General features: G+C 69.0%; 5 protein-coding genes across 5 annotated transcripts; 2 read left to right on the forward strand and 3 right to left on the reverse strand.

Moving 5' to 3' along the window:
* Positions 1 to 1,714: 1,714 nt before the first annotated feature.
* SEMA3G (semaphorin 3G) lies at positions 1,715 to 10,936 on the reverse strand. The gene is made up of 16 exons (XM_050712726.1): positions 10,822 to 10,936; positions 8,116 to 8,276; positions 7,853 to 7,915; positions 6,344 to 6,463; positions 5,727 to 5,817; positions 5,503 to 5,619; positions 5,207 to 5,349; positions 4,848 to 4,962; positions 4,665 to 4,734; positions 4,363 to 4,507; positions 3,908 to 4,139; positions 3,722 to 3,813; positions 3,329 to 3,370; positions 3,001 to 3,214; positions 2,520 to 2,659; positions 1,715 to 2,444 (listed from the first exon to the last, which is right to left on the reverse strand). The coding sequence occupies exons 1-16, from the start codon at positions 10,910 to 10,912 to the stop codon at positions 1,998 to 2,000; spliced, it is 2,283 nt and encodes a 760-aa protein (XP_050568683.1). The 5' UTR covers positions 10,913 to 10,936; the 3' UTR covers positions 1,715 to 1,997.
* A 1,060-nt stretch (positions 10,937 to 11,996) lies between these two features.
* On the reverse strand, positions 11,997 to 17,428 carry ACY1 (aminoacylase 1). Its single transcript, XM_035546614.2, has 15 exons — positions 16,882 to 17,428; positions 16,212 to 16,337; positions 15,683 to 15,747; positions 15,137 to 15,241; positions 14,969 to 15,063; positions 14,715 to 14,791; positions 14,377 to 14,466; positions 14,110 to 14,166; positions 13,918 to 13,991; positions 13,638 to 13,687; positions 13,290 to 13,434; positions 13,139 to 13,207; positions 12,976 to 13,055; positions 12,655 to 12,715; positions 11,997 to 12,575 (listed from the first exon to the last, which is right to left on the reverse strand). Exons 1-15 carry the CDS (start codon positions 17,426 to 17,428, stop codon positions 12,411 to 12,413), a joined length of 1,806 nt encoding a protein of 601 aa, XP_035402507.1. The 3' UTR covers positions 11,997 to 12,410.
* Positions 16,991 to 18,709, reverse strand: ABHD14A (abhydrolase domain containing 14A). Its single transcript, XM_050712704.1, has 4 exons — positions 18,486 to 18,709; positions 18,260 to 18,375; positions 17,800 to 18,035; positions 16,991 to 17,614 (listed from the first exon to the last, which is right to left on the reverse strand). The coding sequence occupies exons 1-4, from the start codon at positions 18,692 to 18,694 to the stop codon at positions 17,432 to 17,434; spliced, it is 744 nt and encodes a 247-aa protein (XP_050568661.1). The 5' UTR covers positions 18,695 to 18,709; the 3' UTR covers positions 16,991 to 17,431.
* Positions 18,710 to 19,320: 611 nt separating this feature from the next.
* LOC118248048 (putative protein-lysine deacylase ABHD14B) lies at positions 19,321 to 20,538 on the forward strand. Its single transcript, XM_035546617.2, has 3 exons — positions 19,321 to 19,669; positions 19,824 to 20,065; positions 20,271 to 20,538. Exons 1-3 carry the CDS (start codon positions 19,462 to 19,464, stop codon positions 20,451 to 20,453), a joined length of 633 nt encoding a protein of 210 aa, XP_035402510.1. The 5' UTR covers positions 19,321 to 19,461; the 3' UTR covers positions 20,454 to 20,538.
* Positions 20,539 to 21,598: 1,060 nt separating this feature from the next.
* PCBP4 (poly(rC) binding protein 4) lies at positions 21,599 to 26,855 on the forward strand. Its single transcript, XM_035546615.2, has 13 exons — positions 21,599 to 21,721; positions 22,713 to 22,819; positions 23,019 to 23,042; positions 23,123 to 23,155; positions 23,456 to 23,572; positions 23,685 to 23,816; positions 24,022 to 24,150; positions 24,300 to 24,374; positions 24,529 to 24,573; positions 24,805 to 24,880; positions 25,215 to 25,267; positions 25,434 to 25,603; positions 25,940 to 26,855. Exons 2-13 carry the CDS (start codon positions 22,724 to 22,726, stop codon positions 26,253 to 26,255), a joined length of 1,266 nt encoding a protein of 421 aa, XP_035402508.1. The 5' UTR covers positions 21,599 to 21,721; positions 22,713 to 22,723; the 3' UTR covers positions 26,256 to 26,855.
* The last annotated feature ends 106 nt before the right edge of the window (positions 26,856 to 26,961 follow it).

The raw sequence follows: 26,961 nt of genomic DNA on the forward strand, positions 1-26,961 counted from the left end.
CAGGTCTGAGTCCCACGGCTCAGCCCCACGCAGGTCTGAGTCCCACAGCTCGGCCCCACGCAGGTCTGAGTCCCACAGCTCAGCCCCACGCAGATCTGAGTCCCACAGCTCTGCCCCACGCAGGTCTGAGTCCCACAGCTCAGCCCCACGCAGGTCTGAGTCCCACAGCTCGGCCCCACGCAGGTCTGAGTCCCACAGCTCGGCCCCACGCAGATCTGAGTCCCACAGCTCGGCCCCACGCAGGTCTGAGTCCCACAGCTCAGCCCCACGCAGGTCTGAGTCCCACAGCTCAGCCCCACGCAGATCTGAGTCCCACAGCTCAGCCCCACGCAGATCTGAGTCCCACAGCTCAGCCCCACGCAGATCTGAGTCCCACAGCTCAGCCCCACGCAGGTCTGAGTCCCACAGCTCAGCCCCACGCAGGTCTGAGTCCCACAGCTCAGCCCCGCAGTTCAGACCCACGCAGGTCTGAGTCTCACAGCTCGGCCCCACAGGTGGCTCGGCCCCACGCACGGCTCGGCCCCACACAGGTCTGAGTCCCACAGCTCGGCCCCACGCAGGTCTGAGTCCCACAGCTCAGCCCCACGCAGGTCTGAGTCCCACAGCTCAGCCCCACGCAGGTCTGAGTCCCACAGCTCGGCCCCACGCAGGTCTGAGTCCCACAGCTCAGCCCCACGCAGGTCTGAGTCCCACAGCTCAGCCCCGCAGTTCAGACCCACGCAGATCTGAGTCCCACAGCTCGGCCCCACGCAGGTCTGAGTCCCACGGCTCAGCCCCGCAGCTCGGCCCCACGCAGGGCTCAGCCCCGCAGTTCAGCCCCACAGCCACACGTGGGGCAGGGCAGCGCACCCGGGGACTTTGCCCCCACCAAAGGCACCGCACACAGCCGTTGTGCTGCGGCACCAGCGCTCTTAAGGGAGGAGCGATGATATCACCCAGCCCGGGCTTTGTGCGAGCTATTTTGGGGTTTAATTATTATTATTTTCTTTCCCCTTCCTCTGCCTTCGAACAATGCCGGGCCCGGCGCGGCCGCGGTTCACACCATTGTGTGGGGCCTTGCTGCCTGGGGAAAGGGGAGATCCTTATCAGCCCGGCTGCCGGAGCTCACAGCAGCCGAGTGCCTCACCCACAGCGGCCTGCAGCACCCATATCGTGGCAGAGTTCTGCAGAGCACCTGCGTTTCAGGGAGGCCCTGGGGCTCAGCAGCCACCCCCCAAATCCCACCGCCCCCTCTGCCTGTGCCCCCTGCCGTCCTGGCGCAGTTACGCCCTGGCTGCGGGACCTTACCCCAGGCCTCTCCCGTGTTTACCCAGGGATGGATCTAACGTGCCCACAGCCGTTTGCCACCCTCCCTGACCCTGCCCAGCCCCAAAACGGTCTGTGGTTTCCCTCGGGGGCGAGATGAGGTTGAAGCAGGGCTGGGGATGAGCCTGCGATCCCTTTCCAGGAACGGGAGCAGCAGCACTGGCCCCATGCCTGCCCTGGTTCTGCTTTTCCCCCTTCATACAAAGGCCGCTCGGCTTCCCAGCACAGAGGCTGGGCTCGGGCCAGGGGCCGTGCCGTGAGAGCCCCTGCCCCACGCTGCACCCGCCCCAGCGTGGCCCCAGCTCCCCCGTCCAGCCGATGGGGCTCAGTTTTTACCCGCGAGAGCGAGTGTCTTTCCCAGGCTCCAGGCCGGCGCTGTGGAAAGAGCCTGGAGCGACGCCCCACAGGTGAAGAGGGGGCTGGCACTGTGCTCGGCCCATTTATTTGCAGAGAAAGCCAGCAAGCTCCCCGGGGTCACTGCCACCCCAGTGACCGTGGCTCCACACCCACCCAAGGCGACCGGTGGCACCTGGCAAGAGCGAGGGGCCCAGCGCCATGGCATCTCCCCCACACCCCCCCTTTTGGAGGTGGCTCTGCAGCCCCTGAGGTGACAGGGGCCTGCCCAGGAGCCAGCCCTGGGGACGGAAGGACTTCGTGCAGCCGCAAGCCCGCTCGAGGACGGGTCCCCTGCTCTAAGTGGCCGCAGCTTGCCGGGGCACGCGGATCCTCTCGCCCTGGGGCTTGGCTGCGCGCGCCTTCTTGCCCGCATCCAAGCCAGCCAGGGCGTGCTTGCCCTTGGCCACCTTGCCCTTGCGGTGGCCGCACCAGAGGCGCAGGCACTGCTCCTCCACCCGCTGCCGGTCAGCCGAGCTGACGAGGTGGAGGATGTCCTTGAACCAGGCTTTGGGCGCTGGCGCTGCCAGCCGGGGCTCAGGGCAGGGCGGGCGCTCATCCTCGCGCTGCCGGGGGGAGGCACGGGCCAGCTGCTCGCCCCTGAGCACCTGCAGGGACGTCCTGGCCACTGTCTGCGTGAAGCCGTGCTCCAGCGTCTTGCAGTAGTAGACCCCGGCGTCACGGCTGTGCAGCTGGCGGAAGAGCAGCCCTCGCTCCGTCTGCAGGACCCGCTCGTCTGTCTTCACCTGGTGGCCACGGCCGTGAGGTTGGGTCCTTGGCGGGGGCAGGGGGAAGGGGAAGGGCAGGCGCCGGGGCCTCACCTCGTCCCGCTGCTCGTCCGGGGGTCTCTGCACGAACCACTGCACGCTGGCCTGCGGGGAGCGGGGCACGCACTCCAGGAAGGTGCTGTTGTGCTCCATGCCGTACAGCACCTTCTCTTCAACGTGCTCAAAATCATCCACTGGGGCGGAGACAGAGGCGTGCACGTGGTGGGGACAGAGCCAAACCACCACGCACCCCGCCACCTCCGCAGGACGGGGGCTTGTGGCTTAAATGCCCGTCTCCCACCAGCAACAGTGCTCCCCAGGGTCCCCCAGCTTCTCCCGGGGGACACCGCGGGCTGTGGCGACCAGGGTGCCCCCAGCCCGTCTGTGATGCCCCCAAGCCCCTCTGGGTGCCCCCAGCCCAACCGTGACGTCCCCAAGCCCTGCCGCACACCAACCGCTCGTGCTGGGATGCCTTGGGGCACGTTGGATGAGGGGCGCTTCACCCCGGCGTCCCCCCCCCCCCCAGGCCTCTCACCAGTCAGGTTCTGGTCCAGACACTGGTACACGGGGCTGGTGTGGCGGACGTAGCGGCGCTTGCCCGAGGGCACGTAGCGGGTGCAGGCGGTGCCGTCCCAGGCGCAGTACGGGTCCCTGGCCAGGCAGCACTCGGCGCAGGCGGTGCCGTAGCTCTCGCACCGGTGCAGCCGCACCTGGGCCACCCCCAGGCTGGCGCCCACGTAGAGCGTTTGCTGGAGGGCAGCAGCAACACGGCGATGCCGGCGGCAGCTCCCTCGTGGTGGTGACACCCGGCCCCTCCCAGCCACCCGCCCTCGCCCCCCAGCCCCGGGGAGAAGTGTACTCACGCGCTTGACAGAAATCTCCATCTGGGTGATCGGCACAGGCGCCTGCAGGGGAGGGATGCAGGCATGAGGCCGGACCGAGCCTCTCCCCAGGGAGCCCTGGGCATGTGGGGTCTCTGGGGCTTTGGGGGATGCCGAGAGAGTTGGGGGGGGGGGGGGGGGGGGAGAAAAAACTGTGCATCCCCCACTTCTGGCTGCTGGAGCCTGGAGGGGCTGGGCACCTCTGCCACCCCGGGAAGGGGAGGACAGGAACCCCCACCTGCCCTGTCCCAAGGCCTCCCGGTGCCCAGCAGCACGGTGACATCCCTCCAGCCGAGCTCTCTGTCCCCGCGTGCGTCCCCCACCTGCACCCACCGTGCCCACCCCACCGCCCCCTTCCCTCGCAGCAAAATTCACCTTAAAAACCTGCAGCTCCTCCAGGACGATTTCCTCGGTCGCGGCCGAGTTTTCCTTCTGCAGGACCACCACCTTCAGCACCGAGCCCGCATCTGCCAGGAGGGGGACAGAGACGCGACCTCCTGCCGTCGCGGGCAACCCCAGCACCATCCCCTGCGTGCTGCCCGCCCTGCCCGCCCCGCTTACCCGTCCCCAGGAAGAGGACGTCGTGCTGCCCGTCCTCAGCGTCCACGCGGTCCGCCACGAGCTGGCGCAGGCGGTGCTGCAGGTCGGTCTTCACCAGCAGCGGCCGGCGGTGCCGCGGGCGCACGGGCCTGTGCATGAGGGGGTGAGCGCGGGCGAAGTGCAGCACTTCGTCGGGGAAGTCCTTGGTGGTGCTGTACGGCCGCCGGGGCTGGTTGGTGGTCTTGCTGGGACACTGCGGGGACAGGAGGGACCCCGTTCGCCCAGCCCGACCTGGTGAGAACCGTTTGGGTTTCTCCCCAAAATAGGGATCCATCGTCTCCACCTCGGGCATCCCGGGGCGGATCCCACAGGGACCCCATCGGGGCAGATCCCATAGGGACCCCATCGGGGCGGGGGGGCTCGGCCCCATCGCCCCCTCCCTGGAGGAGGGGATCAGCCCCCCGGGGACCGCTCACCACGCCTGGGCGGGGGTAGGGCACGCGGCCCTCGTAGGCTGCCCACTGGTGGAGGGGGCTCTCCCGGTGGGCGAAGGGCCCGTTGAAGACCTCGCGGACGTCGGCCATGCGGTAGACGCAGACAGCAGAGCCTCGAAAGACGTGGCTGAAAGGGGACGATGAAGGGCGCTCAGACCCAGGCACGTCGGTGGAGCTCTGCCGGCTCTGCCGGGAGCGACCACGCAAGCTGCTGTGCCCGCAGCGACGTGGCGATGGGCAGGCCAGGGCTGGGTGTCCCCAGGGCCTGGGGCTGAGCCACCCACCTGACGGTGCTGAAGAGGGCGTAGATCTCCGGGCTCTTCCCATCCCTTGTCCTCAGCAAAAAGACATCCTCTGGGGAGGAGAAACCCAAGCCCTGGAATTTGCTGGTGGCCCAAGAGCCTCCCAGAGCCACCAAATGAGGGAGCAGCACCGGCAGGGTCCCTGGGATGCTCCCCACCCCTTACCCAGCTCGTCAAAGTGGGTGTCGATGCCACCGGGGCCAGGGACAGAACACACCAGGCGGGCTTTGTTGAAAGTGCTCCACTTGTTGACCAGCACCCTTTGGCCTCCAGCATCATTCTGCAGGGATGGGGAGCGTCAGGGCCACTGCTACGACTGAGCAGACAGCCCCTCGGCAGCCCCCTAGGTGGGGAGCACCCGCCAGCCTTCTGCACCACCTTCCACCTACAGCCACCACTACAAAAACCCATCCCAGGACTTCTGTCCCCAAAAACGGGCGCCGAGCAGGCACAGGGGTGAGCTGGGGACCGCTGTCACGTCCCCATCCCCTGCGGTGCTCGCTGCGATGCCGCTGGCATCTTACCACGCAGACCCGTGCCACCCGGCTGACGACGGCGTGCTCCTTGCCGTCTGCCTCCACCACCTTCTCCGTGAAGAAGAAATAGGCCTTGTCATTGTCCCGGTCGTCGTTGTCTGGGATCAGGTAGGCCGCCACGAATTTGGGGTCTACGAGAGAGCTAGGAGCATCAGATGGGGAGAAAGGGCACGGCTGCCACCTCCAGACCGCACGGGACAGCGGGGAACGGGTGAGGAAGGCCCGGCCTGAGGGCTTCCCCCCTGTGCCCCCCAGGCTGTGCCGTGGGGCCGGGGCGCTGTTACCGTTGAGGAGGCGCTGGTCCACCTCGGTGCGCAGGGCGGAGCGCGTCCCCGTGCTGCGGAAGATGCCGGGGTCGCGGCCGAGGAAGTCCGCGGTGAGGCCGGCGTAGAGCTCCCCACCTGGCAGAGACACCCTGAGAGCCCCCGGCCACCCCCAGCTGGTGGCACGGGGACCAGCCCCGGTTCTTGCGCCCGGCACCCCGAGGTCCCCGGGGACGGCAACCCACCGATGACTGTGCTGGCGAACGCACCGTCGGGCTCGTGCGGGCACCTGCCCCGGCCGCTCTCCACGCTGGCGGGATCCAGGCTGAAGGCATGCTGGGGTCGGGGACAGCGCGGCTGTGACGGGGACACGCCGGGGGGCCCACCTGGGGCTCACGCCGGTCCCTGCCCGGCTCGCAGGCTCCCCAGAGTGCCTAAAGGGACCTGGAGCTGGGGCCTGTGCCTTTTGGGATAGCTGATGCCCACCAGCAGGAGCCGGGTTTGCCGGCTGCTCCACAAGGACGCGCGGCAGCCGGAGGGACCCGCGAGCCTGCCTGGCACCGTTGTGCCTCCCCCCCAGGCTGCGGGGGGTGACGGGAGCACCCTGCCCTCCCAGCCCAGCCGGCATGGCCCACATGCTGTGCCCCGAGCTGGGGACTGGGAGAGGAGGAAACGCCACCCACGCCGCTGCCACCAAGGGGACACAATGGCCAGAGAGGTGGGGAAGGGCAAGGGCAACACGGGGCCGGTTCCTGGCCGGGGCAAACACCAGGTCCAGCATCCCCACGCAGCCTAAAACCCCTGGGAGGGAGGAGGATGGGGACAGGGAGGCTGAGGACACCGCCCCGAGCCGGGTCCCTACCTCGCCGCGGTGCCCCACGTAGACAAAGGCGCAGACGGGGTGGAAGGCGCCCGTCCCGCAGGCCAGCAGGTGGGTCCGGTTGTAGGGGTGCAGCAGGCGGATGTAGTTGGCGCAGTCGGTCTGGGAAGAGGGCCGCAAAGGGGGAGGCTTGCAGGGACCTGCTGCATCGCCCCCCCCCCCCCCAGCGACACAGGGCCTCCGAGCTCTGCCTTCACCCGGAGGTGCCAGAGGGCAGCTCACGCCTCCGGCTGGGCTGGCCGGGGTTGGGCTCTGCCAACCGAAGCCCCCAGCTCATCGCCGAGGGACCGGGCTTTTCGCTGGTCCTTCCCCCATCGCGTTCCTGCTCGCACTGGGTGAAGGGGAGGAAACAAAGGGAGGAAACGCGGGAGACAGAGCCGGAGCCCCACGGCCGCCCTCAGCTGCCTCCGGACACAGGGCAGCCCCTGTCGCTGCCGCCCGGGATGGTCCCTTCCACTGGGGACCGGCAGCCATGACTTCCCTGGGGACACCTTCCCAGCCGTCGTGGGGGCCCAGCGATGAGGAATTCACCCTCCACGCCGCGGCCGTATCCCCTGCGCGCCCCAAAGAGCTCACCCCAGTACCCACCGTCCTCTTCCAAACCAGCTCGTGTCATGGGCCAGGCTACAGGGCTGACCGATGGACAGGGGAGGCAAGATGGGATGGTCCCCATCGAGTTTGTCCTTCTGCTCGGCTGCTTGCCCAGCCCTGCCCGCCCTCCTCTTTGGTCCCCTGTGCAGGGTGTGAGGCCCCTGTCTGCTGGGAGCCCCGCCACTGAGCTGCCCCAGGGGTCCCCGGCCTCCCCGCTGTTTATTTTCCCTTTGCAAAGAGCCTCTGAAATGGTGAGTTAAAAAAAATACATGTAAGAAAAAAAAAAAAGAGTCGAGGCTCTCCCAGCTTGGATCTGTCAGAGCTTGGAAAATAAACATGCTGGGAGTGATTTGTCTGGGCTGGGGGAGCCTCGGGGCTCTGGCCGGCTCCCCCCTGCCTTACTCCTGTTTCATGTCAGGGCAGGGGGGACGCAAAGTAATTGCAAAGAGAGGACTGAGGTCACCGAACCGGATCGAGCTGCAGATTTCCCATCGCTGGGGGATGGCCGGGATGGCCAGCTCTCCCTCCAGCACGGCGCACCCCCCTCCATAAGCTCCCTGCTGAGACCACGCACAGCTCGGCGCACGGGTACTCCGCCACACAGGGATGCAGAGAAGCTCCCGGACCGGGGCTTGGGACCCCCTGAGCTCAGGTTTCCAAGCCCGGCTGCTCCTGCCTGCGTGGGGGCATCCACAATGGGGCTGCCCTGGCCCCAGAGACGGGACGTGCAGAGCCCAGTGCAAGCATCACACACAGCCAGGCCCGGTCACCAGCTCCCTGCCTCAGTTTCCCCCGGGCACATGGTGGCCCCATGGTGCCACATCCCATCCTAGCAGTAACCAGCTCCAGGGCGGGGTACAAGGGGACCCCCTCAGCTCAGGGGCGTGGGGCGAGACTCACCCCTGGGTCCTTCCCCTTCCGAAAACACTCCTCCGTCTGCCCGGGCAGGGGCGGCCAGTAGATCTGGAACACAAAGCGCCTTTTGGGGCAGGTGGAGGGGACGGCAGGCGCGGACCCCTTGTGAAGCCACATCCCCAGGCTGCCAGGACCCTGCTCAGCACCCAGGAGCTGCGGGTGGACTGCACCTCCCCGGCTGCCACCCACAGCTAATTGCCAGCTAATCGCCCTCTGACCACCACTGTTGGGTGCGGGACACAGCTCACCTCCTTGGCGTCGGTGCTGGCCCCGTCCAGGCGCAGAGAGTAGAGCGCATCCTTGCCCCCAACAAAGAGCCGGTCCCGGTACTCGTCCAGGTAGAGCGAGCGGAAGCCCAGGAAGCCTCGGTGGCCAAAGAAAAGGACGGAGCGGTTCGTGCTCAGCAGCTCTGTCGGGCAGGGAAGGCAGCATCAGCAGGAGACACCCCAGCCCCAAAAGCCCCCAGGGTCCTGGCTGGTGTCACCAGCGCTCCCGCCCCCGGGAAGGAGCCCCCTCCTCTGCGGGGGGCTGCAGCAGCCAGGGCACAGGAGGATGCTGGAGCAAAAGGGCATCGTGGCGTGGAAGAACAGAGGGGGCCAACGCCGCGTATGGCGGAGGTGTCCCAGGGCGTGGGACAGCTGGGCTCGCTTGCAGCCCGGGAGGGTGGTGGGAGCGCTCACAGCGGGCGCGTGCAACGGGTTCCTCCCCACCATGGCATGGGGCCGGTGCTCGGGGTGAAGGCACCGGCATGGGGACGCTGCATCCCGGGGAAGGACGTTGCCACTCGGCCCAGAGCAACCAGCTCCAGGCTCCCCAAGCGGGTCCGTGCCTGAATCCCATGGGATGCCAAGACAATAGGAAATGACTTCGGGGGTGACGGAAGGGGGAAGTGGAGGCTTGCCAAAGCTCAGCACCATGGCACCCCCCCAGCTGGGAGGGAGAGGGCAAGGGGAGGTGGTTCAGCTTCAACGGGCCCCAAAACCGCGGCGCCGACCCCGGGCCAGGCCTCCGAGACTGCCGAGCGGAGGAGGAGGAGGAGGACAAAGAGCCATTGACGGGCACGGCTGTCCCCAGACGCACCGCACCCTCTGCAGCCTGCCCTGGGGGAGCCTGCAGCTGCTGCAGTCCCTGTCCCCAGCTGGGGCGTTCCCCCCCCCCCCATGGCTCGGATCTGTCCCCACGAGCAGAGGAGGCACTGGGAGCACTCAGCTCGAACGCCATCAGCCCGGGATACCCGGTGGCCCCAGCCCCATCTCTCTGGGTCATTCGGCCCCCAAGCACCCCCCCAGCACACACTGTGCCAGCATCTCTGCTCCTCCTGCTTCCCTCGGCCCAGCCCGGGAAAACACCGTCGTCTCCTTCTATTCTTGCCCAGCAATAATATTTTCCCAGCTCAGAATAACATTGGCAAAGCCGGCAGGCTGCTTATAGTGTTTCAAGCAAGGTTTTCCCTTCTCCCCAGCCCCAGCAAATTCCTCCTGCGCCTCGTGTTACGCTGGCGCCGGGCACCTTCCCCTCCAAAAAAAGCATCACCCTGCCATACCCCGTCCTTGCCCCAGCATGGGGGGCCCCGAGGAGCCCACCCCCCGGCTTTGCCAGCACCACCACGGCAGGACGGGAGCCCCTCGAGGGGATGGCAGGGAGCTCGGGGCTGCGACGTGCTGGGATGTGCAGCAGAGACCTGCCCTTCTCCGCGCTCGGTCCCGCTGCTGGAAGCCAACGCGGAAGGAAAAGGGTGACTTGGAGCAGCAGCAGGGTGAGCTGGGGACATGGCCACCGCCACCCCAGCAATGCCACCGGAGGAGGTGACATCCCAGCACCCCCCGGCTGCGGAGCACGGAGACTTCCCCTCTTTCCACCTCAAAAGCCGCTCCTGCGAACGGAGCCAAGCACACCCCGGGCTGACAAACTAAGTGAAAGCAGCTTCGGTTTTGCCCAGTTTTCATTTCTGAGGCTGTTCAGAGGCTCCTAATGGTTTTAATTGAAATGTTCGTTTGTTTTGTGGGAAATCTCAGCTTCTGCTTCCAATTTGGAAGAGGAACAGAGCAATCAACTTAAGAAGGAAAAACAAGAAATAAAAAAAGCTTCAAAAGGTTGCTCGTTCCCAGGAGCCCTCACAGGACGGACTTCGTGCCGGAGCCCATCAGGCACCGAAGCAGCACCCAAACCCCACAGCCCAGCCCTGATGGGGGCCCTGAAACCTCCCCGTGCTGCTGCCAACCCCAGCCTGAAGCCACAGGACCCCACTGCGGGCACCTGTCGCCTCCTGGGGCGAGGAGCCCCCTCTGTGCCTCGGTTTCCCCCTTCCTACACGGGGGGGTGGCTGCAAGAAGGACCCGGGACGCAGCCAGCCTCCACCCCAGGGCTCCGCTCCCACCCCGCTAGGGACCCGCTCCGCACCCCAGTGCTTGGCCAGGGGGGCCCGCAGCAGCTTTCCCTCGGCACAGGGCTGCGTTGGGCAGCTCCAGGGGCTCTGCAGGAGCTGGGCTTCCCCGGCCCCTTCCCTTCCCCGGCTGTTATGCAAGTGTCGTTATTTTTCTCTTTTTAGAGGCTCCTCGCTTTGACGCGCCCCGGGCGCTCCAGCCCCCTGCCCAGGTGCCGAGCCGGGCTCCAACCTGCCCGGGGGTTAAGCCGGGGGCTTAATGAGGCAGGGGCAGGACCGCGGGGAGGGTTTGAATTAAAACCAGGCAGGCGGAGCGCCCGCTTGGCACCCAGGGGTGCCGGCAGCAGAGCACCCGTGGGGTGCCCACGCCGCGCTCCCAGGGCAGCCCCCACTCACCCCGTGCCTCAGTTTCCCCACTCCCCCAAAGCGCCCCCCTCGGTTCCCCCCATCCGCGGAGCCCGCACAGCAAGGTGCGATCCCCCCCACGCCCCCCCCCCCCCCCCCCGGCCCCAAAAGCCCCTTTCCCCCCCTTTCTCCCCGGCCCGCTGCGGGTGCCCCCGGCCCGGCTCACCGCGGTGGGGCAGGCGGAGCCGGGGCAGGCTGCGCCCCGCGGCCAGCAGCGAGCCCCACAGCCAGCAAAGCGCCGCCGCCGCCGCCCGCATCCTCCTCCCGGGGCCGCAGCTCCCCGGGCCGCCGCTTTTATGGGGCCGCGCTCCGCCCCGGCCCGCCCCGGCCCCGGCCCCGGCCCCGGCCCCGGCCCCGGCCCCGGCCCCGGCCCCGGCCCCGGGCGCTCCCCCCAGCCCCGGGAGCTGGCGCTGGGGGCGCCCCGGAGGCCGCATCCCTCGGGGAACGGGTGCGCAGGGGGGGCTGGCGGCCGACGTCCCCGCTGCTTCAGCCCCCCCACCCCCCCCCCCAAGTGTCGCCTGGCACCGGCTGTGCGGCGGGGAGCAGCAGCTGCCCAGCCCCGGGGTCCCCTCCTCGGTTCCCCCCACGTCGAGGACACGGAGCAAGGAGAGGGAAGGCGGGTCCCCCTCCCGCCGGCCTGTCCCCACGAGGGACAGCGAGGACGGTGCTCCCCTCCCCAAGCACGGCTGGTCCCACACCAGCTGGGGACACGAGGCGAGCGGGGCACGGGAGGGGACCTCGGGGACTGAGCCCCCACCGCCTGCCCCCGGGCTGGGCACCCCGACCCCTCTGCCATGCCCCCAACCCTTCGCACCCAGCAGCCCGCAGGGACCCCGCGGTGTGTGCAGAGCTCTGCAGCGCAGCCAGCCCCAGCTTGCCCAAAACCGCCCCGATTCAGCTCGGCGAGCCCCTGGCATGGGGAGGAAGGCACAGCAAGCAGCTGGAGCGAACGAAGCACCTTGGGTGCTGGGGCACAGCACGGGGCGGGGATGGGAGCAAGAAGCAGATCCGAGCCCCGAGGCACCTCTGGCAGATACGGGGGAGGCTCCTGCCCAGGCTCGCCCATCGCTCCGTGCCCCGAGGGTCCTGGGGAGCCACCCTGGGAAGATCCCATAGGAAGGGAGCAGGATTAACCTCAGCACCGCCAGCTGCTCCTGCCCCCCGCCCCGGTGCCCCAGGCCGAGCCGGATCCTGCCCGGGCAGGCTCCTGCCAGCGCAGCCCCTTCCCCCTCCCCAGCCCAATGAACCCAGGTGAAGCAGGGGAAGATAAAAATCCTCCGTGCCCGGCCTCTCCGAGGTGCTAGAGTTGCCCCTGGACAGACGGACAGACCCCCCTGTTCCTGGCCTTACTTACCAAGGAGATTTATTGAGTGAATCTGTGGTGGGGACAGGGAGGCACCGGCTGGGTGGCACGGCCCCAGCACCCCTGAAAGCGGGCAGGGAAGCAGGACGAGCCGTGGGCACGCAGCCCAGGGTACACGCAAGCCCCAGTGGCTGGGGTGGCACGGGGCAGGAGGTGCCTGGGGCTGCGCTGACACGTGGGCAAGGGGACACGGTCCTCAGCGTGGTGCCTAGGAATGGCCAGACCCAGCCTTCGAGGGCACAGCCAGGACACGTGTCACCATCAGGCCAGCCCTTTGCACAGCCACAGTAGAGGGACACTTAAGAAAGGTGGCACGATGCCTGCAGGCTCCCTGGCGCGCTGACCGGCATCTTCTGCTCCCCCCCGTCCTGTCCCTGTCCCCTTCTAAAGGCTCAGCCCTCGGCGGGCAGCAGGGGCACAGAGGCCAGGGCAGGCAGGAGGTGGGCGTAGATGTCAATGCCCCGCAGGAAGACATCTTCGTTGAGGAACTCGTTGTGGTCATGCAGCAACACCGGGGTGCGGTTCATAGGCGAGAAGCCGATGGCCGGGTGTCCTGCCTGGGGACAGGAGAGCGGGGTGAGAATGGGGCTGGGACAAGCACCAGGGACACGCAGGCAGGCTGGCATCAGCACTCACTGCTCGGATGTAGCGGCTGTCAGTGGCAGCTGGGAAGATCTCAAGCTTGAGCTGCAGCTTCCTGTAAAGCGAGACGCGGTGTCAGCATGGCACAGGGGCAGCCGGGTCCCACAAAAACAAGCCAGAAAGGTCCCTAAGCCATGAGCCCTGCGGGACACTCAATCCTCTCCTTTCCAGGGGAAATGGGGTACGGTGAGATGCTGGCGTAGCAAAGGGCACTCTCCCAACCCTGCTGTGACGCCAGAGGACCCCCCCGCCCTGGGGACCAGAGGATGTCCCCCAGGTGCCCGCCGTCTCTCTCTTCCTGGCGGCACTACTCACAGGTCCCTGCAGACCCCACTGAAGGCTTTCCACCACGGGTCAGACTCCTCGGTGGAGGTGATGTGCTGGTCCATGCATTTCTGAGCGATGGAGAGAAGGGGTGAGCACACTGCAAGGGGGGGACGGGCACAGTGTGCTGAGCCCTTTATCCCCGAGCCCTCACCTGGTGAAACTCATAAGTGACACCATCCCCAGCTGCCTGGCACCAGCTGGCCACCTGCTTCTCAAAGGCCTGCAGCAGACAGCAAAGGAGGGGTGTGAGCGGGGGCACCCCCAGCCCCCGCCCCCCCTGGCAGGGCCAGCATCGTGCCCACCTTGAGGTCCACGGTGGGTGGGATGCGGATGTCGAAGCCGGCGGCCATCTCGGAGGGCACCACGTTGAAGGAGACGCCCCCCTCCAGCATGGTCAGGTTGAGCGAGGTGACGTCCCCCAGGGTCAGTCTCGTGTCAGATTTGAGCCTCGGGGACACAGGGGAGAGTCACCCTCCGTCCCTGGAGGAGGAGTGAAAGTGCACCCTGCCACCACCCCCACACAGGTAAACCGAGGCAAGGGGACACGGTGCTGGATCTGAGCCTCACTTAGGTCCCCGAGACGCCAAGAGAGGGCAGGGCGCCTCCAAGGACCGAAGCAAAGCTGATGCCACCCCGTGGCCATGTCCTACCTCTGTTTCTCGCTCTCCCTGAAGGCCAGGAAGGAGGTGATCACTTTGTGCTGGGGAGGCAAACACGCGGGTTAAGCGCCCCCGGGACCAGCTGGGCAGGGGGCACCATGCCCCAGCCAGCCCTCCAGCCCAGGGCGCCCTGCAGGAGCCCCACTCTCCCATCCCCAGCCCCAAGAGCAGCTCCCAAACACAGGCCAGGTGCCCATCCCAAGAGGGACCCTGAAAGGCGCTCCCACCCCTAGGTCCCCTGCAGGGCACGCCGCTGTCCCCGCTCACTTACCATCTTCTCGGCCGCCGTGTTGCTGATGAAGCGGGACCCGTGCCCGGGGCTGCCCATGCACTTCACCTTGATCCCTGCCGCCACGGGGGACGAGGGAGAGGCGTTGAGCAGAAGCCCAGGGTGTACCCGGCATCCCGATGCCGAAGCACCCAGCAGAGCAAGGGACAGGATGGTGGGTACGTGATTACTCACACCAAGGGCTCTTTTCACCGTAGAAGACGCTGAAGGTGTCGGACGGACTGGCCAAGCCTGTGGTGGGCACAGAAAGGTGTCAGAGGGGCACAGACACGGCCCTGGTGCAGGAGGCTGGCACTGCGGGGGTCACTGGCTGGGGTGCCCCAGTAGGACCCCAGAGGCCGTACTGGGTGCCCCTGCCTTGGGGGGTGATGCCAACGTGCAGGGGGTGCCAGACGAGAAAAGATCCCCTTGGGGTCCCAGGCCAACCCTGCCACCACTCACCCTCATCCAGGGCAAAGCCCACGTTGAGCGCTCTGAACTCCGGGCGCTGCACGAACATCTCCATGCCCTTGTGTCCGCCCACCTCCTCATCTGCAGAGAGAAGCCTGGTGGGGATAAAGGCGTCCCCCACCCCAGCACCCCTGGGCCCTCCTTCCCCACCAGCCTGGCTGCCACCAGCTGTCCTCAGAGCTGGGCACCCCCTCAGCCCTGAGCTAGGAGAATCCAAAATCCGAGCAGGTAGGCAGAAGTCTCCCATGCCAGACTGTGAGGAGCTACAAAGTGTCACCCGGCTGCCAGCCCACCCTGTCCCCTCCAGAGGGCACTCCCTGGGGACTTACCAGGCACGAAGGTCAGGTGGATGGTGCGGGCAAAGCACTTTCCCTCTGCCTTCAGCCTTCGGATGGCCTCGAGGTACCTGTGGGGAAGGGGTGGTGTAAGGGTGCTTGGGTGCAAGGAGAGGGGCTGGCGTCCCCTGGGCCACCCCGGCCAGGTGGCACCCACATGCTGCTCCGTCTCAGCACCAAGGGAAGGCAGCATCCTCTCCCGCCCTGCCCCGAGGCCGTGTCCAGCCAGCACCGAGCCCTCCACTCACTGGATGGAGATGCACTTCATGTCCTGGGCACCCCGGGCGTAGATGTTGCCTTGCGAATCCTTAACAGCCTCAAAGGGCGGGTAGGTCCAGTGCTCCTGCAGGGAACAACGGCCATGACCTCCTGCCGCGCGCCTTCTCTGCTGTGCCCAGCCTGCCCCGTACCCGTACCTCGAAAACCGGCACGACATCAGTGTGAGAGTTGAGCAGGATAGAGCGCAGGCAGGGGTTCGTGCCCAGCCAGGTGAGGACCAGCACCACACGGCCCTGGCACACCTGCAAGCAAAGGCAGAATGTCACTAGGGTGGGGACAGGGGGAGCCGGTGGGTTGGGGCACACTTGCCCCCTCAGCAGAGCCCCTTGGCTGTGGCCATGAGCAGCCACAAGCTCCTGGCTGCAATTCAGATAGAGTTGAGGGGAGGCTCCCAGCCCCTCTGTGTCCCCTGTGCCAGCCAGGCATGAGGGACGTCTTCAGCCAACATCACCCTGCCCGGTTCCCGGCTAATCATAGCACAGCCGGCCATAAAGGTCAGCGGGGACCGGCAGAAATACAGGCTGCAAGAGGAGCTTAAGGAAGCACTCGGGTCAGCAGAGGATTAGGAGCAGCAGGGAAGTCACCTCCTGCCCATCTCCTGGGTGGTGAGGAGGGGACAGCCCCACGGCCGGGCTGGGATGGGACAGGCACAGTGGCAGCAGGGCCGGTGCTGCCTCGCTCACCTCCACTTTCTGGCTGGCCAAGCCCAGGTCGGTACCGACGCGCTCCAAAAACTGGATGGCCGCATCTGGGGACGACAAAAAGATGAAGGGAGCGAGTTCAGGACAAAGCAAGGGTGGCAGTGCCCTGCATAAGGCAAAGTTCAGCATGGGAGCCCATCGCCTGCAGGTGTCCTGAGACAAACATCTTGATGCACTTTTGTGGGAGGCTGGAAATACTAACGGGAGAGAGAGGTACGTAGGGGTAACGCAAACGTTTGTCCCGGAGCCAGGGCAGCATGGAAAGGGGAGGCTGGGCCGTGGGTCTCCCATGCCACAGGAGGAAGAAAATTCCTGCAACGGCCCCAAACCACGGGCACCAGCAGAGATAAGGTGCAGCTGTGTTCCCCTACACCTGGATCATGACAGCCCTGGCCCAAGGAACCAGGCAGGTGGGTCCAAAGGCCAGTCCAAAGACTGGTGGAAGGGAAGGAGCCGTGCCGCCAGCCCTGCTGCCTGCATTGCCCCCCTGTCCCACCCGTCCCCTCCTCACCATAGTCAGGCTTGGGGTGGACGGTGTCAATCCGCAGGTACTCCCGGAAAAGCGCCACCGAGGGGTCCTCCGAGGCCCCCGCACTCTTCCCTGGCTTCCCGGGTGCCATTCCTGGGCTGCAGAGCTCTGGGGGAAGAGCAAGGTGGTGGTTAATCACCCACCACCCCCTCCAAAGTCCGCTGTCATTAAAAGCGTGGGGCAAAGTTCGCCCTGGCGTGCAAGAAATGCCCCCAGGGAGGGAAGGGGCTGGGGGTGCGGGGAAAACACGGGTGGCCGAGGGCGTGCGGGTTTCTGCGGGGGGCTACAGGAGGGGTGCGGGGCGGCCAGGGGAGGGGGTGCACACGGGGTGCGGGGGGTACACAGGGGAGCGGGAGCACAGGGGGACGCCGCGGGCGTGCGGAACGGGGGGGCTGCAAGGCGGGGCTGCGCTCAAAGGGGACCGAGGCTACGGCGGCGGGGGGGGGGGGGCGCACGGGAGCACGGGCAGGGAGCGGGGGGGGGGGGGAGGGCGACCCCGGCAGCACGGCGGGGAGCGGGGGCACCGCGCTCGGGGCGGCGAGGCCGGGGGGTCCCGCGATGGGGGCGCGGCGTGGGGACAAGGGCAGAGGGGCACGGGCACGGGGCCGCCGCTCGCTGCCGGCCCCCGGCCCCCCGTTGCACCAGGCCCTACCTCCGCGCTGCCGCCGCCGCTGAGCTTCCGCCCGGCCCCGCTCCGCCCCCAGGCCGGGAGCCCGGTGCCCGCCGCTCAGTCCAAAGAAGCGCTCGGGGAGGCGAGCGGAGCCCGGAGCAGATCGGTTTATTGGCCTCGCGTGTCGCCCCCAGATGTGCTGTCCCCCCTCCAGGCGATGTTCTCGGCCCCCTTGGGGGCACCCCAAAAGACAACGGCCGCGTCCCGTCCCGTCCCCATCACCCCAAGCCACGGCGCTCAGAGCCATGGTGCCCGGGAGGGGGACACCGGGGGCACCTGCCCAGGACAGCGGGCAGCCCCCTGGGAATGCCCCGTGGCGTCTCTCAAAATTCGGCAAAACGACGTGGAACCTCTGGATCCCGGGCAGGTGCTGCTGCAGAGCGGGTGCTGTTCGGAGAAGCCCCCCCAGCTCCCTGCTGTCTCTCAGGGCCGGGCACGCTGCCACCCAGCATGGTACGGGGACGAACGGCCCAGCTGTGTGACAAAGCAGGGCGCCACCACCCCGCCATCCTCCGCTCCGTGGGGACATCGCTCACTGCAGCTGGCCGAGGAAGCCCAGCAGCGCCCGGTGGAAGTCCCCCGGCTTGTCCATGTAGCAGGCGTGGCCAGCGCCAGGCAGCACGACCACACGGTGCCTGGGGAGGTGCCGGAGGCTCTGCAGGGCCTGGTGGCCCAGGCCGGTGTCACGGTCACCATACAGGATCAGGGTGGGCGTCTGAAGAACAGGGGAGAGAGACGGGACGTCAGGGAGGGAGATGCCAATCCCTACCCGTCGCCTCAGGAGGCTGCAGGCCTCCGGAAAGCTGAGGGAGGGCAGAGCCCAGCGCCCCCCGAGCTGGGGGCACAGCTCCCCATCTCCACCCAGCGCACCTCCATCCTCCACGACCTCAGCCACCTCACCTGGACCTGCTGGTACTGCCCCACGGCGTAGTCCCGGGTGCCCACGGGCGCAATGGGCACGAAGCCCGCCAGGCGGTCCCCGCGCAGCAGGAGGAAGGGCAGGGCAAAGCGGCCGCTCATGGACGGGCTGACGAGGACGGGCCTCCGCAGGCCCAGCTCCTCCACGATGCGCTCCAGGAAGGCCACCCGGCCCTGCTGCGTGGCCACCGTCCCCGTGGGGGGCGAGTCCCCATAGCCTGGCGTGGGCAAAGGGTGCAAGGTTGGCGTCAAGGCTTGGGAGCCCTTGAGGCTCAGCTGGTCAAGACGGGCACTAGCGCGAGCCCCAGAAGCGCCAGGCGGTGTCACACGGGGTCTGTGTGGCCGGGCGGGTGGCACCCCGCGGGGACAGCCCAGCCCTAGCTCCCTAAAGAGCGCCAGAGCCCGCTCACGGCCTGTGATGAGCGCAGCCCCGCGGTCCTACCGGGCAGATCTATTGCGACCGCACGGTGCCCTTCTCCGGCGAGCAGCGCCAGCGTCCCCAGGGCCTCCCAGGTGGCGGAGGTGAAGGCCTGGCCGTGCAGGAACAGGACGTCCGGCCTGCGGCAGGGGACAGACGCGGGCAGGGGCTCAGCACGGGGCCGCGCCCGCAGCACCGGGCGGCCGCCAGCCCCCGGGGCACGGGGCTCCAGCCTGCGGGCGCGACCCACCTGCCGGGGCCGGGGGCGCGGGGCCCGGCTGCCTCCCGGTAGGCGACGGCGGGGTCGGTCCCAGCCGCCGTCCCCCTCCGCACCGTGCTGTTGGCCGGGGCGCCGCGGCCCGGGGCCGGGGGGCGGCGGCGGGCGGCGGGCAGCAGCAGGACGAGGGCGCAGGCGAGCAGCGCCCCGAGGGCCAGCAGCGCCGGGCGGCTGCGGCTCATGGCAGCGCCGCGGGGAGAGCCCCCCCGCTCCTCCGGGCCCCCGCTCCTCGCGGCCCCAGGCCCCGCCTGCAGGGGCGGCGGCGGCGCAGCCAGGCCCGGCCCCCGGCACCCCCGGTCCCCCCCGGTGCCAGCCCGCGGGCTGCCCCCGCCCGGCCCGGAGGGAGCGGATGGGGCCCGGAGGGCGGCGCGGCTGGGGTGGGCTCGGCTCGGCTCGGCTGGGCTCGGCTCCGCTCGGCTGGGCTCGGCTCCGCTCGGCTGGGCTCGGCTCCGCTCGGCTCGGCTCGGCTCGGCTCGGCTCGGCTCGGCTCCGCTCGGGTGGGCTGGGCTGGGCTGGGCTGGGCTCGGCTCGGCTCGGCTCGGCTCGGCTCGGCTCCGCTCGGCTCGGCTCGGCTCGGCTCGGCTCGGCTCGGCTCCGCTCGGGTGGGCTGGGCTGGGCTGGGCTGGGCTCGGCTCGGCTCGGCTCCGCTCGGCTCCGCTCGGCTCGGCTCGGCTCGGCTCGGCTCCGCTCGGGTGGGCTGGGCTGGGCTGGGCTCGGCTCGGCTCGGCTCCGCTCGGCACAGCTCGGCGCGGCTCGGCTCGGCTCGGGTAGCGCTTGGCGGCGCTCGTCTCGCCCCGGCGGCCCCGCCCGGCCCCGCCGCTCTCCGCCCCCGCCGCCCTTTGGCCCCGGGGCCAGTCCCGGCGGAGCGGGGCACGGAGGGCGGTAAAGGAGCGGGGGGACGGGACAGCGGGGAGCCGAGCCCCGCCGCCGAGCCCCCAGGCCCCCCGGCATGGCCGCCCCGCAGCTCACCGAGGGCACCGTGGCCGCGGCGGGGCAGAGCCTCTTCTACCGGCAGGCCCAACCGGGCGGGCGGGCGCCGCGGCTGAGCGTGCTGCTGCTGCACGGCATCCGCTTCTCCTCCGACACCTGGCTCCAGCTGCAGACGCTGGCCGTGCTGGCTGACGCCGGCCACCGAGCCGTGGCCATCGACCTGCCCGGTAAGGCGCGGGCGGCGCCGAGCACCGGCAGGTGGAGGCCGCTCGTGCCCGGTGCCCGGTGGCGGGCCCCGAGCCGCCGCTGCCGCCCGTCGTCCCGCGGGCGACGTGTGACACGGACCCTTGGGTGACGTCCCTCTCTTGTCCCGCACCACAGGGCTGGGGCGCTCCAAGGACGCCGTGGCCCCCGCGCCTGTGGGGCAGCCGGTGCCAGGGGATTTCCTGAAGGCCGTCGTGGAGGCGCTGAGCCTCGGTCCGGCCGTGGTCGTCAGCCCCTCGCTCAGCGGCATGTACTCCTTGCCCTTCCTCTTCCAGCACGGGCACCTGGTGAAAGCCTACGTGCCCGTGGCACCCATCTGCACCGACAAGTTCCCGGTGGAGCAGTACGCCCAGATCAAAGTAAGGGCGATGGGGGGCATGAGGAGGGGGGCGGGAGCACATCTCCTCTCCGTCCTGGGCCGGGAGCATCTCCCTCCCCGTCCCCATCTCCCGTCTCCCGGGGGACAGAGATCGGAGATGCTTCTGCCGTCCACACGATGCTTTGGTGGGCACGGAGGAGAGCGAGCATCTCCCTGCCTCATCCTCAGTGTGCTCCCTTCTGCAGACGCCCACGCTGATCGTGTACGGGGACCAGGACGTGGAGCTGGGCCAGGCCAGCCTGAACAACCTGCGGCACCTCCCTGAGCACCAGGTGCTGGTGCTGCAGGGCGCCGGGCACGCCTGCTACCTGGACAAGCCCGAGGAGTGGCACCGCGGGCTCCTGGCCTTCCTACAGCAGCTGGAGTGAGCGGGATGGGGCACGGGGCCAGCGGGGGAGCCTGGCACCACCCCCCCCACCAGGACCAAATAAAGACGCGAGCTTTGCTGCTGCCCTCCTGCTTCATTCTCCCCGGTTCCCCCCTCGCCTTCCACTGTCCTCTGTGGCCACCGTGTTACGCACATCAGGTGACAGCCACCGAGGAGGGCCAGGACATCCGGGTGTTTGGCCACAGGGCATTGCTCCCGTGTCCCGGCCTCCTCCGCCTCCTCCCTCTCCTCCTCTTCCTCTTCCCACCCCTCTGGCCGCGCACCCACACCCAGGGTAATCCGAAGGGGCTTAAAAGGTGACTGCCAGCCCTGGCTGTCCCCTGCCCACGGTGGCAGCAGCGTGTTCAAGCACCCAGGGGATTTATTGCCGTGAACAGATGGAGGGGCGGGGAGGCCAGACAGACGCCTGGTCGGACAGACGGAGGGACAAACCGTGCCCACCACCTGCCTTTCCCCCCTTGGAGCTGCTGAGCCGGCCGCTCGGGGTGCAGATGGGGCCAGCAGCAGGGTGCCAACCCCCCCTGCTCTCCATACTCCCCCTCCAAGCCTGCCTGGGCTTTAGCTGCTTACGCCAGGGCCCAGGAGGATTTAGTGGGGCCGCAGGGGCGGGGGGTGACACCGGCAGGGTGGCAGCGTGCGGCCGCCCGCGCTGGGGCCACCTGCTTGGGGGCGCGGGGCGGGGGGCAGGAGCCTCCCAGCATCCTGCTGCCCTCAGTGGGTCCGGCATGGTGTGGGGGGGGTCCTCACCACATCCCTCTCCCGCCGTCCAGACGGGCTCCAGGGTGCTCCCAGCGGCACCCCTGGGTGCCGGAGGGCCCTCGGGTGCCGGCCGCCATCCCCGGCCCTGCCCGCCCGGTGCCCTTGAGCCCTTTGAGCCCTGCCAGCTGATCGGCTTCCAGGAAACAAAATGCAATTACAAAGAGGGGCGATGTGCGAGCCAAGGGGGGTGGGGGGAGTGGGGGGGTGGGGGGGGGTGGGCAGGAATGTCCCCAGCGGTGGCAGATGGCCTTACCCAGGGTGCATTGTTCCTTTCAGTGTCTCTTATCCGCTGTAATAGGATCCCGGAGGGAGGGATGTGGGAGAGGGGAAGAGCGAGGGGGGCCCCAGCGGGCCGGGGTGGGGGCCGGGGCTGCCAGCCTGGCCCGAGCCCGTCAAGCGGCTCATTGTCCCTGCCCCGGGTGTCACTCGGCGGCACCGGCAGCATGTGGCACTGAGCGGGGCCGGCGGCGGCACCGGGCGCACGGAAAGGTACCGGACGGGCGGCACCCGGGGGGGGGGGGACGGACGGCACAGACGTTTCCTTCTGGGAAATGGGGGCGGGGGGGGGGGGGGGTGCCCGCTTTGTCGTGTCCCCCCCCCCCGCCACCACCTCCTCCTGCCCCCCTCGGGGCTGCCAGCTCCGACGCCGCGCAGGGGACAGGGACAGGGACAGGGAGGCGCCCATCGGCACCCAGCCCCCGGCCCCGCCGCTCCCTCCCTCCCTCCCTCCCCCCGCCGGGGGGGGGGACACGGACACTCCCCCCCCCCCCGCCCCCCACCCCCGTGTGCCCTCTTTTGTCCCCGCTGGGTCCCCGCTGCCGCTCACCCAGGGGTACAGAGACACCCCCCCCCCCCCAAAAAAAAAAAAATCCCGTTTCCCCGATGTGCCGTGGTCGGCGGGGAGCCCTGGCAGAGCCCCCGAAATAGCCGTGCCCCCCCCCCCCCCCCCCCCCCGGGCCCGGCCCCGACACGGGTGCTTTGTTTCCCAGCCCGCTTGGCATCGCCGCCGGCAGCCAGCCGGGGCCGCCCACCCGCGGCCGGACACGCGGCGATTGTCCTCCCCTGCTGTCCCCTCCCCTGCTGGCACCGCGGGGACGAGCCGCCCCCGGGCCGGGGTGCTGCTTGGGGGGGGGGTGGGGGGGCCGCGGGGCCGCGGTGGCCTCGGTTTCTCCTCGGCATGGTGGGCGTGCAAAGCCGGACCCCCTCCCGCAGCCCGCTCCCTGCAGGCAGCCGGCCCCTGCCTCGGTTTCTCCTCTTCTGGGGGAGGGGGGGGGGAGCAGAGTCTGGGTCTCCCCCCCACAGACCCCCCCCGGCTATGGACAGGAGCCAGAGCAGGGCTGGTCCCCCCCGCCCGGGGGTCCGCAGCGCACCAGGCCACCCCTCTGCATCCCCGGTGCTGGCAGCTGGGTGTGGTGGCAGGGGGGATGTACGCCGGTCAAGTCCCCGGCTGCCCCCCCAAAGGAGACTCCCCCCCCCCCAGTCCCCCAGGCCATGGCATCACCGGACGGAGCGAGCGGCGCGGAGGGTGGCCCCGAGGAGCCGGAGGTCAGCATCACCCTGACCCTGCGCATGCTCATGCACGGCAAGGTAACTGCTGGAGGGGGGCCGTGCTGGAGCGCCCACCCCCCTGGGGATGAGCATCTCCAGGAGGATTCCTTGCCCCCATCCTAAGCCCGGGCTCTCCTCGCCCCTGCCAGCTCTGCCCCGGTGTCACCAGCTGCGTGTCCCCGGGGCCGGGCTGGGGCGCTGCCCACTAACGGGGCTGCCCTGGCCTCTGCTCCCGCAGGAGATCGGCAGCATCATCGGCAAGGTAAGAGCTGGGGGGCCCTGGGCTCTGCTGGCCCTGGGGGCTCCTGGCCCTGACCACCGGCCCTGTTCCTCTCCCCGCAGAAAGGAGAGACGGTTAAGAGGATACGAGAGCAGGTAAGGGCGTACCGGGCAGCTGCGGGTTCCTCTGTCCCGGTGCCTCCCACCGTGTGGCAGGGTCCCTGCCCAGCCCGGGCACCCCAGGCTGGACGCACGGGGCGGTGGGATGGGGAGAGCCCGGGGGCACAGGGAAAGGAAAAGCCGGAGGGGGGCAGCATCAAGGATGAAGCCCCCGGTGAGCTCTCTGCCAGGGGGGAGGTCAAGCCCAAGGGCCTGCAACGTGCTGCCCCCCCCCCCCCCCCCCCCCGTGCTGGCCGAGCACAAGGCCCCCCTGACAGGGCGCGCCACCGTCCCCAGAGCAGCGCACGCATCACCATCTCGGAGGGGTCCTGCCCCGAGCGCATCACCACCATCACCGGCTCCACCGATGCTGTCTTCCGTGCCGTCTCCATGATCGCCTTCAAGCTGGAGGAGGTGGGCAGCCCCCCCCTTCCCCAGCAAGGTGCCGGGAGCCCCCCCCCTCCCCCCAATGCCTGGGGGTCCAATGCCAGGCGCGTCCCCCCCCCCCCCCCCCTCGCCTCCGCAGGACCTGGGAGCAGGGAGCGCCGAGGGGGCCGCGGCGGGCAGAGCGCCGGTGACGCTGCGCCTCGTCATCCCCGCCAGCCAGTGCGGCTCGCTCATCGGCAAGGCCGGAGCGAAGATCAGAGAGATCCGGGAGGTGAGGCTGGGGAGGCCAGGCCCCGGGGGGAGGCCCCGTCGCTCGCCCCACGGCTCAGGTGCCACCGCGCTCCCCGAGAAGTGATGCAGGAGCACAGCATCACCCCACGGGCCCCACAAAGGTCCCGGGAGGGGCTGGGGGGAGAGCGAGAGGCATCGAACCCCCCCCCCCCCCCCCGCCCCAGCAGCCCCCTTTGCCTCCCCAGAGCACGGGGGCTCAGGTGCAGGTGGCTGGCGACCTCCTGCCCAACTCCACTGAGCGCGCTGTCACCGTCTCGGGGGTGCCGGACACCATCATCCAGTGCGTGAGGCAGATCTGCGCCGTCATCCTGGAGGTATCCACCCAGCCCCGGGCACGGCAGCCCGCGGGAGCACCCCTGCCCAGCCTGCCGGCGATGTGGGAGGCAGTAGGTGCTGGGGGGGGGGGGGGGGGGGCGCGCCCGACCCCATCTCATCCCCTCCACCTCCTTCCCTCCCTTTCCAGTCGCCTCCGAAGGGGGCCACCATCCCCTACCACCCTGGCCTCTCCCTGGGCACCATCCTGCTCTCTGCCAACCAGGTAAGGGGCTCGGGGCGGGGGGGCCCAGCCTCTGCCGGCAAGGGGTAGCTCTGGTGGGCTCGGGGCTTGGGGGCGGGGGTCTTCTTGCTGTCCCCTGTCTGTGCGGGCAGGGGTCCCCCCGTGGCCCCCAGCTGACACCCATCGTCCCCCCCAGGGTTTCTCCATGCAGGGGCAGTACGGTGGGGTCTCTCCAGCAGAGGTGAGTCTTTCCCACCCCCTGGCGCACGGGCTGCAGCCCCGTCCCTGTCCCCTGTGCTGGGGCACAGGTGGGACCCTGGGGGATGTCCCCGTGGGCACGAGGTGTGTGCCAGCCCCCAGCCGGAAGGGGCTGTGCGCTGCACGGGTGCCAGAGCGCGGCCTGGGGGATAAGGGGGCTCTGCCATCACCCCTGCCCTCCTGACGCCTCTGTCTCCTCGCAACGCCCGGGCAGGTCACGAAGCTGCAGCAGCTGTCGGGGCACACAGTCCCCTTCACGTCCCTGGGCCACCCACCCTCCATGGTGCCAGGTGAGCTCCCCTCGGGGCTGGGCACTGGGGGGCTATGCCTCTTCTGACCTACTCCTGGCCCTGACAAGGGCAAGGGGGTCCCCCTCCCTTGTGCCCTCCCCTGTCCCACCTCCTTGGTATGCCCTCCCCACCCCAAGACCCTTTTTTTGGTTTCCTGGGGTGCCCATGCTGCCCCCAGCCCTCCAGCCTCATGGCAGGAGACCAGTGCCCACATCTCATCCTCCCCACAGCCTCTCCCAACGGTTCCTTCAGGTCTGTCCCCACGGCCAGCATGGGGTTGGGGGGCACAGGGCTGCTGGAGACCCCCCCCTAACACTTCCACCTTTCCCTCCAGGCCTGGACTCCAGCTCGCAGAGCAGCTCCCAGGAGTTCCTGGTGCCCAACGATGTACGTGTGGGTCCTGGGACCGGGGTGGGGGGGACGTGGCTTGCACCCACCTGTGCCCCTCCGGAGCCCCTGGGAGCTCCCTGCTCCAGCAGAGCGTGGCCTCGCAAAGTCCCGATTTTCCGCCGGGATGCCTGGCCCTGCTCAGCCTGGTTCTGCCCCCCCCCAGCTGATCGGCTGCATCATCGGCCGGCACGGCAGCAAGATCAGCGAGATCCGGCAGATGTCGGGCGCCCACATCAAGATCGGGAACCAGACCGAGGGCTCCAGTGAGCGGCACGTCACCATCACCGGGTCCCCCGTCAGCATCACCCTGGCTCAGTACCTCATCACCGCCTGGTAAGCTCCCCACCCCCCAGAAAGCAGCGGGGGGGAGGGGGGAGGGGGGGGATGCTGGCTGCAAGAGTGGCACCTCCCAGCACCGCAGCTTTTGGGGACCCCCTCCACGTGAAGGTGGGCATCTTGAGGTCCTGAGACAATAGGGCAGGGCCCCGGGCCCCGCAGGGTCTCAGCCCCCCTGCCCCAGCGGGGTGCCCAGGATGCGCCGCAGGGACCCGTGCCTGAAGGGATGGGGCGTGGGGTCTACATGCCCTACAGCAGGCAGGTGACCCCCCCCCCCTTTGTCACCGTGCCCCTCACCACCCTATCCCTCTCTCTTGCCCCCCCCCCCCCCAGCTTAGAGACGGCCAAATCTACCTCCCAGGTGCCACCCGGCCCTGGCTCCGTGGACCTCGGCGTGGGCTTCTCCCAGCCACTCGCCCCGGGCTCCGGCGCAGCCCTGCCTGCCGTGGCTGCCGCCCCGCCGGCCCTGCTGGGCACCCCCTACGCCCTCTCCCTCTCCAACTTCATCGGCCTGAAGCCGGTCTCCTTCCTGGCACTGTCCCCGTCCTCCGTGGCGGGTGCCAACGGCGGCACCGCCACCTACACGACCAAGATCTCGGCGGCCAACGGCACCAAGAAAGCTGACCGGCAGAAGTTCTCCCCCTATTGAGCCCCTCCGCGGGTGGGTAAGGGGGGGGGTCCTGGGGCCACCCCATGCCGAGGACACCCCCTGCCCGCCACCCTGTCCCCCAGCCCCTGCCAGGCACCCACCCCAGCATCCCATGCCCAGGGGATGGCGCTCCCGGGGTCGATGCCTGCTGGAGCAAAGGGTTTGCTCTGATGCGCGTCCTGGCAGCACTGTGCCCCCTCTTCCCTCCCCCCCCCCCAAGCTTTCCTACATGTCCCCTGGTATTGGTGGGGGGCTGTCCCCATCAGGGGGGCCACCCTCCCAGTGCCAGGTGTCCCTTGTCCTGTGTCCCTCGCCCTCCTGCCCATGCCCCTGCCCACAATGCTGCCCCTCTCCTGCCATCCCTGGCCCTGTGGGCTGCACCTGAAGGCCAGATCCTGCTGATGAGGGGCTGCCTGGGCTCTCTAGGGTCCCCCATCCCCTGGCTGTGTTGGGGGGGCCCTCCCCTGGCTGCCCTGTGGCTGTCGCCTCCCTCCCAGCAACCCCCTCCGAGAGCCTGCTGGCTTGGAAATGCTGTATATATAAGTCTATATTTTTCCTCCTTTGTAACTTATCAATGGTTTAATAAAAAGATAAAATTTATGGGTGAAAAAAAAAAATTCCATCCCCCGGGGGGAGACACCCCCAGTTCTGGGGGTGACACTAGAGGGGTAGTGGTGGCCCTGTGGGCGGGGGTGCTGGCCCTTGG

This window comes from Cygnus atratus, chromosome 10 (assembly GCF_013377495.2).
Source record: "Cygnus atratus isolate AKBS03 ecotype Queensland, Australia chromosome 10, CAtr_DNAZoo_HiC_assembly, whole genome shotgun sequence".
NCBI classification, from domain to species: domain Eukaryota; kingdom Metazoa; phylum Chordata; class Aves; order Anseriformes; family Anatidae; genus Cygnus; species Cygnus atratus.